General features: G+C 38.8%; 1 protein-coding gene across 2 annotated transcripts in view; it reads right to left on the reverse strand.

The window, feature by feature from the left end:
- Positions 1-13,228, reverse strand: part of LOC147023050 (uncharacterized) — a 102,765-nt gene that overhangs the window by 42,027 nt on the left and 47,510 nt on the right. For both annotated transcript variants that reach the window (XM_085888054.1, XM_085888053.1), the window contains exon 10: positions 3,551-3,602. In XM_085888054.1, the coding sequence (XP_085744180.1) occupies positions 3,551-3,602 (52 nt within the window). The remainder of the gene's footprint in view (positions 1-3,550; positions 3,603-13,228) is intronic.

The raw sequence follows: 13,228 nt of genomic DNA on the forward strand, positions 1-13,228 counted from the left end.
TGGATCTGTCCACAACTTTGTGAGAGAGATTTCATGCACACAGACAGACAAACAAACAAGAAAAAGATGTCATGCAGAGCATGATACTTGCACAGTCCCCCTCTCCAAAGGTTGCCATGAATACATCAAATTGTCCGTTTCATTAAGATCAAAATTGACAATCTTAATCAAAGCTCAGGTCAGGTCAATTGGATGAAAATTGATTATCTTTCAGATCAAAATTGATGATTTTAGAAGTTTGACCTTGAGTTGACCTTTAATTTTTGACCTCATAAATATTTGGTTTCCTAATTCAGTGATGGACAATGCAATTGCTGCTTAATTTTCAGGTCAATCAGATGAAAATTGACAATTTTTCAGATTCAATTTGATGATTTTGGAAGTTTGACCTTGAGTTGACCTTTGACCTTTTGACCTCAAAAATAGTTGTTTCCCCAATTCAGCGATGGACTCTGCAAATCCTGTTCAACTTCCAAGTTAATAGGATGTAAATTGATGATTTTAGAAGTTTGACCTCAAAATCAATAGGCTTCTGAGTTGAGACTACCTCTGCAACTTGATAGTTTCATGACAATTGGTTTGGAATTGTGACCTGTGGGTGATAAACCTGACCTGTGGGTGACCTGTGGGTGTCACCCTGTGGGTGACAGACAGACAGACAGACAGACAGAATAACAAAATTGACTGACCAATATACTTGAAAAATCTATGATTTTACAAATAACACAGTCAGACAGAGAGGGGTGAAAACATAGCCTCCTTCACCTTTGGTGGTGGAGGTAAAAATAGGACACTAGTCCTGCTCAAGGTTAAAACATTCGGGCAATTTGAATATTAATTTGAGAATTTAAAACAGCCTGAAATCGATTCACAATTGAGAGTAATGAATCATCAAGATTGTTTGCAAATCTAAGTGCACAAATTGAAATCAAAGTTACTTTGGGATCGTATACACACGAGGGGATGAGGGGATCCATCGAGTGCAAACATGGTGGTTAACGTCAACTTTGCACACCGTTTTGCATAAATATTTGTGTGAAACCACGATTACTTGCATCATTTTTTTGACAACTCCCCATCAAATTTATTGACTCACACGGGGCAAACATGACTTTTGGCAGGGGAACCTCATGATGATCTATGGTTGCCCAGTGCACAATCAATAAATAAATAGAATAAATTAATGAAAATTGCCAATATCATTAAAATGACCAAATTTTAAGCACTTAGATTATTTAAATATAATTGACTCTTACCACTTGAACCATTTCAAACAGATACGTTTGGAGACTGTTGAAATAAGTGAAGATTAGAATTAGCAAAAGATAATTATCTATTAATTTTATGGTGCTATGAACTAGAGAATGTTATTACTGACAAACATTAAAATGTAAAAGAAAAAGTAGAACATGAGAGATAAAAGGAAACAAATGAAAAATTGATGAACCTTAATGTGAAAAGTCCACACTTGGTTCATTTCGTTTGAACTGAATCTCCAAACATACTTTGAAGATCCACTTTTAATTGCCATAGTGGTCTACCCAGCTTGACAAGCGCTTTAAATTGTGTTTGAAAAGCAGGCAACCACCTACTTCAATAACATGTTTGGCCACTCAAAAAAATAGTAATATTATTGTGTTGGGAAGTGCTCAAAACCTCCCATATTTTGACCAAAACAGGAAGGAAGTGTGGTTCAGTCCTCCGTCTTGGTTAAGCCTCAAAGAGATGTTGATACACTGTTATCCTCCATAACGATTTCATCTCCATCTCGATCGAGTTTACCGGCATTTTTAATTTTTTTTACAGAGAAACCAACTTTTCTTTTTCATTTTGCATTCATATATCCAATCTTAAAGTTAACTCTTGCTAATGCAAATGTGAAGTAGCATAAAGAATAGTTGTGAGTTTCGCTTGCCATAAGCTATACAGCAGACGCTTCCAAAAAGAAACAACATTAAATGGATTATTCATATTGCTGAGAGTGGTCTGCAGTCAAATAAATGGGCATTCTCAAATTTCTGTTCGGCATGCAAGAATAAAATACACTAATGTGTAACTAAACATTTGAATAGAACGTTCCACATCGTTAAATTATCTGAGATTTAAAGTACATAATGGTTAAGCACAAAAATGTTCATTGTAAGATGTAAAACAACAGTGTAATAATATTAAAGTTGTACCAAGTATGAAAATATTTTTCCCTTTCCTCTTCATTCTTATTCACTTAATCTTACATTCTCTGTAATTAATCTTACATGAGCATATAAGACCCGTCACCTCGCCGAAGGGAATACCAATCTTTTCTGCGATGGCTAATCTATTGGGCAAGAACAAAAAAGGAGTCCTGGGAGATCCTGCCCACTGTGCAGGGATAACCAGCATTGCAAGATGGCATTTTGCAGTTCCACCACGTGTGCCCATGTACCCACATACAAACCATCCTTTTTTTTTCTTCTTTTTTTGCCACATAAACCTTCCAAACCTGAATCCACCACCGTTGTTTTTATTGAAATCTTTTCATCCGTTCTCAGAACATCAGACAGAAACAGCTCCTTTTAAAATATAGATTTCTATGGACTTTAAAATATATATATATTTTTAAAATGCACCATTTGCATCCCTCTCAAACTGTTCGTTTTAATACACAAACTCATCACTGCAGAGTGCAGTTTCGATATTTTGCATGAATTCACAAAATAATATCCGTTAAGTAATGTACTGAAAATATTTATTGTTCACGGGAATGATCTTTTCCCGTTTTTCTTTTAAAGTTGTTTCACGGTATTACCTTTCGTGCATCAAACGTGATCACCGTCTACGTTTACATGGGTACAACAAGGAATATTTATTCACTCGACCTAGCCTTCGTGGAAGTTGCTTTACAACAAAAAATGCACAAGTTAGATCCACGCCAAAGATAAGTTTTCTTTCCAGGTTTGAGAAATAAATGGAAAATTATTGATAAGGAGAGCCTTAAGTAAAACAGGTATGTGTACCGTTTTTACAGCCATTTTTCCCTGCTGTGCAGGGGTTGGGCTTTTTTCTTGAGGCAATGTTTTATGGCCGGATGCCCTTCCTGACGCCAACCCTGGTCACCTCTTACGACACACAGGGATATGGTACACCTCTTCTTACCAGGGCATACACCGGGACCAGTACACTGGTACTCATTTCGCCGACCTCGGAAGGATGACAGGCTGAGTCAACCCCCTGGTGTATTAATTCAGTGGCCCAACGGGGCTTGAACTCAGGACCCTGGGATCCCAAGCCACCACCCTAACCACTAAGCCAACACCAGGCTTCAAAACAGGTATGTGTACACAATGCGATTATACTAATGCAATAAATATTTCTCTCCACGATGTTTAGCAGCATGCAACATGGAATGAGAAAGAAATGATTAAGGAAAAATAAGCAGAAATTATGGAAACTACCACATCTGCATGAACATGTGATGAATGCCATTTTCCTGTGTTCGCATTTCTTTGTATCTTTTTTTATGGAATTCAATTATTCTAGGACTGCTAACTTGACCGAATCTAAAACCCACCTCATCTCGATGGGGAAGCAGACGACCAAGTTTCCACATGCCATGCAGGCAGCTTTGTCATGCAAAAGAGCAAGTGAAAGGATATTCATATGAAAAAAAAAATATTCATCGTTTTAAACAAAAATTCATTGTATTCCAAACAACAAAGATAAGAAACATTGTGCATTAATTGTACACATCATTTTTTTTAGCAATAAGCTTCCAGTTATACTTTCCTATGCACTTATCTTGCTCTGTTCCAAGAGTTCAACTACCAAAGCGAAGGATAACGTTCCAGATTTATCTCGTCTCGTTGATTGTTACCTGCACTGTTAATCACCTCATGTACATGTTGCCAGGTTTTCTGCTGCAATTTTTTTTTGTACTTTTGTATCAATTACACACACTTGAATCTATCCCTGCAAGTAATCAATCACATGTTAATATGCCTCAACCCTCAATATAATACTCCCACTTTCACTCACCTTCACCTTCCTTCATGGTCCAGGTTCCTCCTCCTCTCTCTTACCCACATTATACCTTACCGACCTAAAGTAAACTCCTACCCCTCCTGTACTGCCTCAATCTACTACAACTTGCCCATTCTCTCAACATTGCCCATCTTTCTCTTATTTCCCATAAGCTTACCCAAAATAAATTTCTCACTCTCCCATTTGAATCAATCATCATTTCTTTCCCATGTGTTTAGCTCATTATACACCTCACCTCTCGGGCAGTGTCTCTCACTGGCCATAGGTGAATTTAAAATGTTCCATCATATATGTATATATATATGTATATATATATATATATATATATATATATATATATATATATATATATATATAAAAAAACATATATATATATATATATATATATATATATATATAAACAAACATATATATATATATATATATATAAACAAACATATATAACAGGGCGTAGTGGCGTGCGCCTGTAATCTGGCTACTCGAAGGCTTGGGTTGGAGGATTGCTTGAGGACGGGTGCTCTGCGCTGGGCCGCGCTATGAGAGGGTGTAGGGCAGCCAGGAATCATGGCAAAACCCAATCCTTATCCCTGTGTCGTAATAGGCGACCAGGGTTGCATCAGGAAGGGCATCCGGCGTAAAACCTATGCCAAATCAGTATGCGGATCATAACGGATGATCCGCTGTGGCGACCCCTAACGGGAGCAGCCGAAAGACGAACAACAACACATATATATATACATATATATATATATATATATATATATATATATATATATATATATATATATATATATATATATATATATATATATATATATATATATATATATATATATATATATAATAGCCTGGTGTTGGCGCAGTGGTTAGGGCAGCGGCTTGGGATCCAAGAGGTCCTCAGTTCAAGCCCCGTTGAGCCACTGAATTAATACACCAGGGGGTTGACTCAGCCTGTCATCCTTCGGCAAAATGAGTACCAGTGTACTGGGCCGGTGTATACCCCGGTTAAAAAATAGGTGTACCATATCCCTGTGTCGTAAGAGGCGACCAGGGTTGCGTCAGGAAGGGCATCCGGCGTAAAACATGTGCCAAATCACTATGCGGATCATACGGATGATCCGCTGTGGCGACCCCTAACGGAAGCAGCCGAAAGAAGAAGAAGAAGATATATATATATATATATATATATATATATATATATATATATATATATGTATATATATATATAAATATGTTTATATATATATATATATATATATATATATATATATAAATATGTTTATATATATATATATATATATATATATATATATATATATATATATATATATATATATATATATATATATATATATATATATATATATATATATAAATATAAATAGATATATATGTTTATATATATATATATATATATGTTTATATATATATATATATATATATATATATATATATAAACATATATATATATATACGAGGTGTGTTCAAAAAGTATCCAACCTTAATTTTTCGTCTGTAAACAAATGAAGCTCGGGCGGCGTGGTTTGGTGCACGTATGTGATCCTAATTAGTATGCGTGAATATTTTCGTGCCTGCAGAAGCTGTCAGTCGCCGACAGACCGCCGATGAGTGAGGAAGTGTAAGTGAGCGCCGTCGGATTTTTGTTTTTGACAAAATGACGGAAAAACATGAACAACGCTACTGCATCAAATTTTGTGTAAAGCTTGGCGATTCCCAAGTAGAAACGATCCGCAAGATTCAACAGGCCTTCGGGAACGAAGCAATGGGCACCACACAGATAAGAGTGGTACAACCGCTTCAAAGATGGTCGCACATCAGTGGAAAGTGAAGCACGTTCTGGTAGGCCCTCAACATCCCGAAATGAGATCGTCATTGACCAAGTGAGGACCCTGCTGATGCAGGATCGTCGAATCACGATGAGAGAACTTGCAGACAAGGCGGGCGTCAGCATTGGATCCATTCATTCCATTGTGACTGAGGATTTGGGCTTAAGGAGAATCTCAGCGAAGTTCGTGCCAAAGCTGCTAACGATCGAGCAGAAGCAACTCCATTTGGAGATCACACAGGACATGCTGGAGACTGTGAACAGCGACCCCAACTTCTTCAACACAGTGATCACTGGCGATGAGACCACAGTGATCCGTCATTTTGTCAAAAACGAAAATCCGACGGCGCTCACTTACACTTCCTCACTCATTGGCGGTCTGTCGGCGACTGACAGCTTCTGCAGGCCCGAAAATATTCACGCATACGGATTAGGATCGCCTACATACGTGCACCAAACCACGCCTCCCGAGCTTCATTTGTTTACGAACGAAAAATTAAGGTTGGATACTTTTTGAACACACCTTGTATTTGTATGTGTATATATATATATATATATATATATATATATATATATATATATATATATATATACATATATATATATATACATATATATATATATATATATATATATACATATATATATATATATACATATACATATATATATATATATATATATACATATATATACCCCCACCCCTTTTCTGACCTTTTCCTCTATCTTTCATGCCATGCTCACACTCCCAGACCACATGTTCAAATATCATTATTTACAAATATCATATTCAAATATCATCACGATTGCAGCTCGAAAAGAACTGGAGATGATGTACTTTTCAAAAGATCTGGAGATGATGTACTTTTCAAAAGATCTGGAGATGATGTACTTTTCAAAAGATCTGGAGATGATGTACTTTTCAAAAGATCTGGAGATGATGTACTTTTCAAAAGATCTGGAGATGATGTACTTTTCAAAAGAACTGGAAATGATGTACTTTTCAAAAGAACTGTACAGTACATGATGTACTTCTCAAAAGAACTGTCAATGATATTGAGCAACCTGCTTCATTGAGTACAGAACCCATTATCATTATTGATTTTCGAATGCTGCCATTTGCACGGTCCAGAACAGCTGAAACTTTTGGTGACATGATATGCTTGCACCGAGGGCTTTTATGCCATGATGGTGTGACACCAAATTATTCTTCAGAATCTTTACAAGAATTGGCATCACTTGACTTGTTACTTTCATATTCAGCAGTTTCCAATGATTTTTGTTCTACTATATCATTATCTGAGAGTGCCATTCATTTTTTGAAATCATTCTTCACATTCATGTTGTTCAGCAGACCGATTCTCCTTGAGCTCTAGTTTTTTTTATTAACACCTGCAATTGAACCAGTGTTTGACTCCTGTTGCAGTAACATAAACTGTCTATCTTCTTCATTCTTTATCATTTGAAATGAATTGGCATGACTGATATCGAACAGCTTATCAAGCATTTCAGTATATTTTGCTTGGTCTAACTTGTCTTTCTGGTTACTTCTTTTATAATGTCTCATCAGATGGACATGTTGGTAACAGATCTTTAACCTTCTTGACAATGTGGTGCTTTTGTCTTATCGGTCGTCTAGATTTGATCTGAAATGGCACAAGATGATCAATAACACTATTTTCACTTTCAGTAATTGTGAGTTTTTGCAGTCGATGATAAAACACAATTCCTCATCACATCTCAACCAGCTGGCAGTCGAGCACCTGATATCGTTTCACAATTGGATGACGAATTTATAACATGCAGTCAGTATCTCATGGCTTGGCTTTTGCCATTATTCTTTGTTATCCTGAAAAGAAATTAAACATTAGCCAAACAAAAATGCAAGGTGATGAAAGCCAAACATTAGTCGAGAAGAAAAGAACTACAAAATAGGCATATAAGGTAATGTATGATTCTTACTTAAGTCAGCTAAGGACACCCTTATTCCCTGAATACGTCCTCTTCCTCCAGCACACCTGTTCATATTTGAGGTGGTTGCTTTCCTTTGTTTTCGAGTTGATGAGCTTCATAAAATCGTTTGGCGTTTTCTCTTGTCTTTGCTACTCAAAGATGTTTATAAAGATGATTCTTCTTGGCTTTCTTTCTTTTTGGTATAATTTTTATTGCTGCTTGTTGGTTAGCTCGGATAAAATGGTCGTAATCTTACTGTTGCTGTTTCTTCTGTATCCTAGAGAAGACATTGAAATTCGTCATGGATTTCTCCAACATATTCCTTCTGCAATTCTGTGTTTGTTCTGAGAGCCCCCAACAAAACTGGTTTTTCCTCAGCAGAGTTCTACTCTCCCTCAGGCTGAATTTGACACGTGAAATAACTATATGATGGGCTGATACAACACTGGTGAAAGCATTATATAGCTCAGCATCTTTCACACTATTTCTCCACTTTTTTATGAACGAGGAGATAGTCGCTGCCATTTGGGTCGATGAAAGTCCAACGTTTTCCTTCTTTCTTTTGGAAACGAGTGTTAACGATTTCAAGCCCCTTTTTAAGTTTTAAGGCCGTCGAGGAATTGACGATTGTGATTTGCCGTGTCATGAAAAAGAAAATGAGTATCTTCCAATCCAACTCGTGTATTGAAGACCTGTGCTATCATGAGCATGTTGTGGGCAGGGACTTTTATTTGGCCCTTCTCAGACTATTGTAGTGCACTTATACTGTGTCCTCTTCTTCAACATTTGTGGGACAGTAGGTGACAATAATTATAGTTGCTGGGTTTGTGAAGAAATTTACAATAATCATGGTTTCAGAGGTTGGGAATAAGCCCATTGGGAGAAGATTCTATCAGCAACTTCATTAGATGGAAGCTAAACAATGTAGCTTGATGAGCAACAATTGTGGTCAGAAACACGTGTAATATTCTTTGTTAGCCTTTGTATTTTTGTTTTCGTTGTTTATAAAAATAAATAAAAATCCTTCACAAGGGATTTTGACTCTGCATTCCTTTAACACACACACACACACAAACACAAACACAAACACAAACACAAACACAAACACAAACACAAACACAAACACAAACACAAACACAAACACAAACACAAACACAAACACACTGGAAGTAAAACCTTGGTAGTAATGTTGCGAGATTAATAAAGCCTGTGTAGTACTATAGTGAATGCAAATTGAAAACCTTGGTACAACTGCAGTGGATTAAAGTAAAACCACGGTGTAAAACAGCAATGCTACTGTTGTGAAATGAAGTAAAACTGCTGTGTTAATGTAGTGAAGTGAAGTTATACTGTAGTAAAGTGAAGGGAAACTTCAATGCTACTGCAGTAAAGTGAATCAGAATTACAGTAGTATTGTAGTAAACCAAAATAAAATGACAGTGATACTATGGTTAGGTGAAGTAAAACTATAGTGGTATGTCGTTAACTAAATAACTACAATTGTATTGTGGGGAAGTGAAGTGTGTTGCCATTTTACATGGAGTATAGTATACATTGACCAACAAATGTGGGAGCAGGAGGCTGTCGACAGAATCAGATGCCATGCAACAACCAGGGAAGCAATGTACAAGTTTCAAATAAATAGGTGCGAGGCTGGTGAATAAAGATGCAGGTAATAGATACAGGCCAGAAAGCTTACTTCCAGATACAGGATACAGATACAGGCCAGAAAGCAAAGTTTTGAAATCCATCACCACAGCGGACATCATGGTTTGAATTACAAAAGGCATTTAAGAGTTAGATACGTGTGAAATCGCTAATCATGCGATGATTACCAGTTCAAAGTTGGTCGTCAATCACCGAAGACTGGTTATCCAATGCACGATCAAAACCTAATCATAAGGCCAAAATAAAAAAAAATGTTGCATTGGCGTAACCCGCCCGACCCTAAAAATTCCGCCGACCCTACGTTTTTTTTTTTGTTTTTTTGCTATCGATTTCAAGTATCTTGTTGATTGCGATCGCGATCGCAAAAACCCGGAAGTGTTTCGGACAGAACCCGCCGACAAAAAGGGTGGTACTCGAGCCAGGGGAGATTTTGGGAGGGATTTATTAGGAGAGAAAAAAAAAAAAAAAAAAGATCCCGACCGACCTACCCTATTTTTCAGTGACCCGTTACGCCAATGCAACATTTTTTTTTTTGGGCCTAAGCGTTTAAATAACAAGGAAACTTCTGCACGTCAGTGAGGTCATGTTGAAGAGTGTGTTTAAGGCCTTGAAGCAAGGATCCCATGGCTTATAATTGATAGTTTACATGGGAGCTAATTCAAGCAAATGATGTGCAAGAGGCAGAAGAGGATAGGAATATGGCAGTTCACCAACGTGCACTCAGAATCTTCGAGGATATATGCAATCATCTGGAGAAGTATGTGGGTGTTTCACAGGCTAATTGGCTGTTTAGAGGTGCACAACTAATCAGCTGTTTATCTCCCTTCATTAATTGATAATGAGATGGGAAATTAGCTGTGCGCATACAAAAATGTTTTTGTCAGCTTTTACGGGTTAGGCACGTGTTAGCAAAATGCTCACCAAGCGCCTTTCGTAAACTTGGCCCTGAATTATTTATTTCCTTTTAAACTTGATCTCCAAGCATCACTTTGGATTTCGTACGTTTAGTCTCTCAACTTTGAACCAGCTGCTGCTGCTCCATCAACAATGGATGGAAAGCCTGAATCTCAAACAAGAGGTCAGGACTGTCTCTGGCCTATCGGGCATTTGACACATGATGGCAATAAGCTCTACTTGCCAAGCGTTTTGCCCTTTTGACCTTCTTTCCTGGCTTGCTAATTTCTTCCACTCACACAATCAGCGCCTAACTCTGAATGGAATAGTATCTCCTCTTCCAGTGGAGGCTAGAATTCTCAAAATGAGGTTTTCAGCTAAGCCTGTTACTCATGTACATAAAATACCTCATGCTCTTGATAATTATCTTTTTCTCATTGCTGACAATTCCACATTATGCACATCCTTAAGGGCCAACAGCAGCTACTTCCCTCTCTGCTGATGGAGAAAGGTGTGGTCTTGCAGATGTCATTCAATCGAGGAAAAGCTGCCATTCTCAGCCTGTCTGTCTGGAAGCAACATCTATGGGAACCCACCTATTTCTACACAATCCACCACTGTATGAGGTTCAGTGTCTCAAATTCCTGGACATCAGTATGAGATATATCTCCTGAGCAGACCACACATCAAAACTGGCCTCCAAATTGGTCTGAAAGCAGAATGGGAATTCTCTGTTGTGCCAAGTCCTTCCTTGGAAAATCTGAACTTCTCACAGCCTTCAAAAAGGCCATTGTTGAGAGCTCAATGCAGAGCTGTTCTCTACTCTGAGCTAATCTCTCCACTTAACACCTTTCACTTGGTAGATACTGTTGGGTCCAAAGGTCTCAACATCATTGGCATCTCACACAAAGAAGCTGAAGCACAGAGGCCTGCTACTCATGAGTTCTTTCATCCTTCTTTCCACACCCAGACCCTCTAGGTCAGTCACATTATTTCCAGGATTATTACTTACATCCACTACTTTGTTTCTATTTTCTCCCACTTGTTGAAATGCCTTCCACAATCTATTCAAACCCACTCCTCCCTAAAGGGCTTCAAAAGTTGGCAGTACACCTCCATTCTTCTCCATGCTTTTATCGACTGCTGTTAACCATCCCCTAACCCAGTGGTTTTCAAACTTTTTTTAGTGGTGACCCAATTTCAGAACCTCTCTATATCACGCGACCCAAAAGATTCAAAACTCAATTCATAATATATAAGATAAGTTTCATATGACACAAGAATATTTACTGTTTACTTTATTCACCATCGTCATGTTTTCATAGACGAGTAAACGGAGAATAGGCGATAGTATCCAAGCTGTTAGCCAAGAGTCCGACTCAAGCAATGCTACCCATGCCGTTTTCCCTTGTGTGCGTAGGAACTTCTTCAGTTCATCTTTGAGCTCGTAAACACGCAGAAGAAGGTTTCCTCGAGATAACCATCTGACGAGTGTAGAATAGTAAATTATTTTGGTCGGCGTCCATCTCCTGGCAGAATAGCCTGACTAACCTGGTGTTGAGAGTGCTCGATTTGATGTGATTCACCATTTTACGACTTCTGAGAGCACGCTCTGCAAGGTTTCTGGCAAAGTACGAGAGGCGAGAGCTTCTCGGTGAATCATGCAGTGTACCATGGAGGTCTGAGGAGCCACCTCAAGCAATTTAGGCTTGAATCCAGAACGCACTCCTAACATTGCTGGCACGCCGTCTGTTGTAGAACCGAGCAACTTTCCGAAGTCCAGATAATGGGCATGAGAAAACTGCTCTAATTTCCCAAAAATGTCCTCGCCTTTGGTGGTGGCCTCCAATGGTTTGATGAGCAGAGGCTCATCGACAAAGTTATCAGCCTTGATGAAGCGGACCCAAACGATGAGTTGCGCGTACAATGTGATATCAGTGGACTCGTCCAACTGTATGGCATGCCACGGCGATTCCTTTATCTTCTGTACGACCTGAGCCGTTACGCCCAGACTCATATCTTCAATTCTGCGTTGGATGGGGTTGTCAGAGAGGGGTATAACTGCCAGTTTCTTTGCCGCTTCCTCCCCAACCATTTGAGATACCATGTCCTTTGCACATGGCAGCACGAGTTCTTCCGCAATGGAATGAGGCTTTTTAGTCTTGGCAACATGGAGCGACACTCGATACGAGGCCTCTAATGCCCGAGAATTGGTCTGATGGCATGTACCCTCTCTGTCAAGACGCATATTCTTGAGTGCAAGAAGTTTCCTCTCAAAGAACGCTCTCTCCTTATCCTGATAAGGCACATGTTTTGTAGTCAAATGCCTCTGCAACCTATTTTGTTTCATAGACTCCGCAGAAAGCACTTCGAAACAAATCACACACTGAGGCCTCTGTGCCCCACTTATACCCACCACATGGTAAAATCCAAGGTCCAGAAATTTATCCTGGTAAGAATGTTCTTGAGATTTGCTGGTGACCGGTGCTGCCATCACAAATAAGGTCTCGAGTCGTATGTGGAGATGTGAATAGACGTTAATGATACAGTCAGAGTCTGAGTCTGAGAAGCCGTGGATCAAACCACTAATTTCCCGCCAAAATGAACCGCCCTTCAGCGAGCCCGCGCATCGGCTGGATCCCATTCCAAGCGTCATGTTGCGCCGGTTCCCATACTTTGAACGAACCGTTTATATTACATGCCGTAAAAGCGAACACCGATCGAAAATAGACAATTTTTTTTTTCGCTGCAAGCGGACACCCACGACCCCATGAAATTTGCTCGGCGACCCCACATGGGGTCGTGCCCCCGGGTTTGAAAAACCAAGCCCTAACCCATCCCTCTATG

Source organism: Eptatretus burgeri, chromosome 7 (genome assembly GCF_056783735.1).
Source record: "Eptatretus burgeri isolate ZD-2024b chromosome 7, Ebu_testis_v1, whole genome shotgun sequence".
Classification (NCBI taxonomy): Eukaryota; Metazoa; Chordata; class Myxini; order Myxiniformes; family Myxinidae; genus Eptatretus; species Eptatretus burgeri.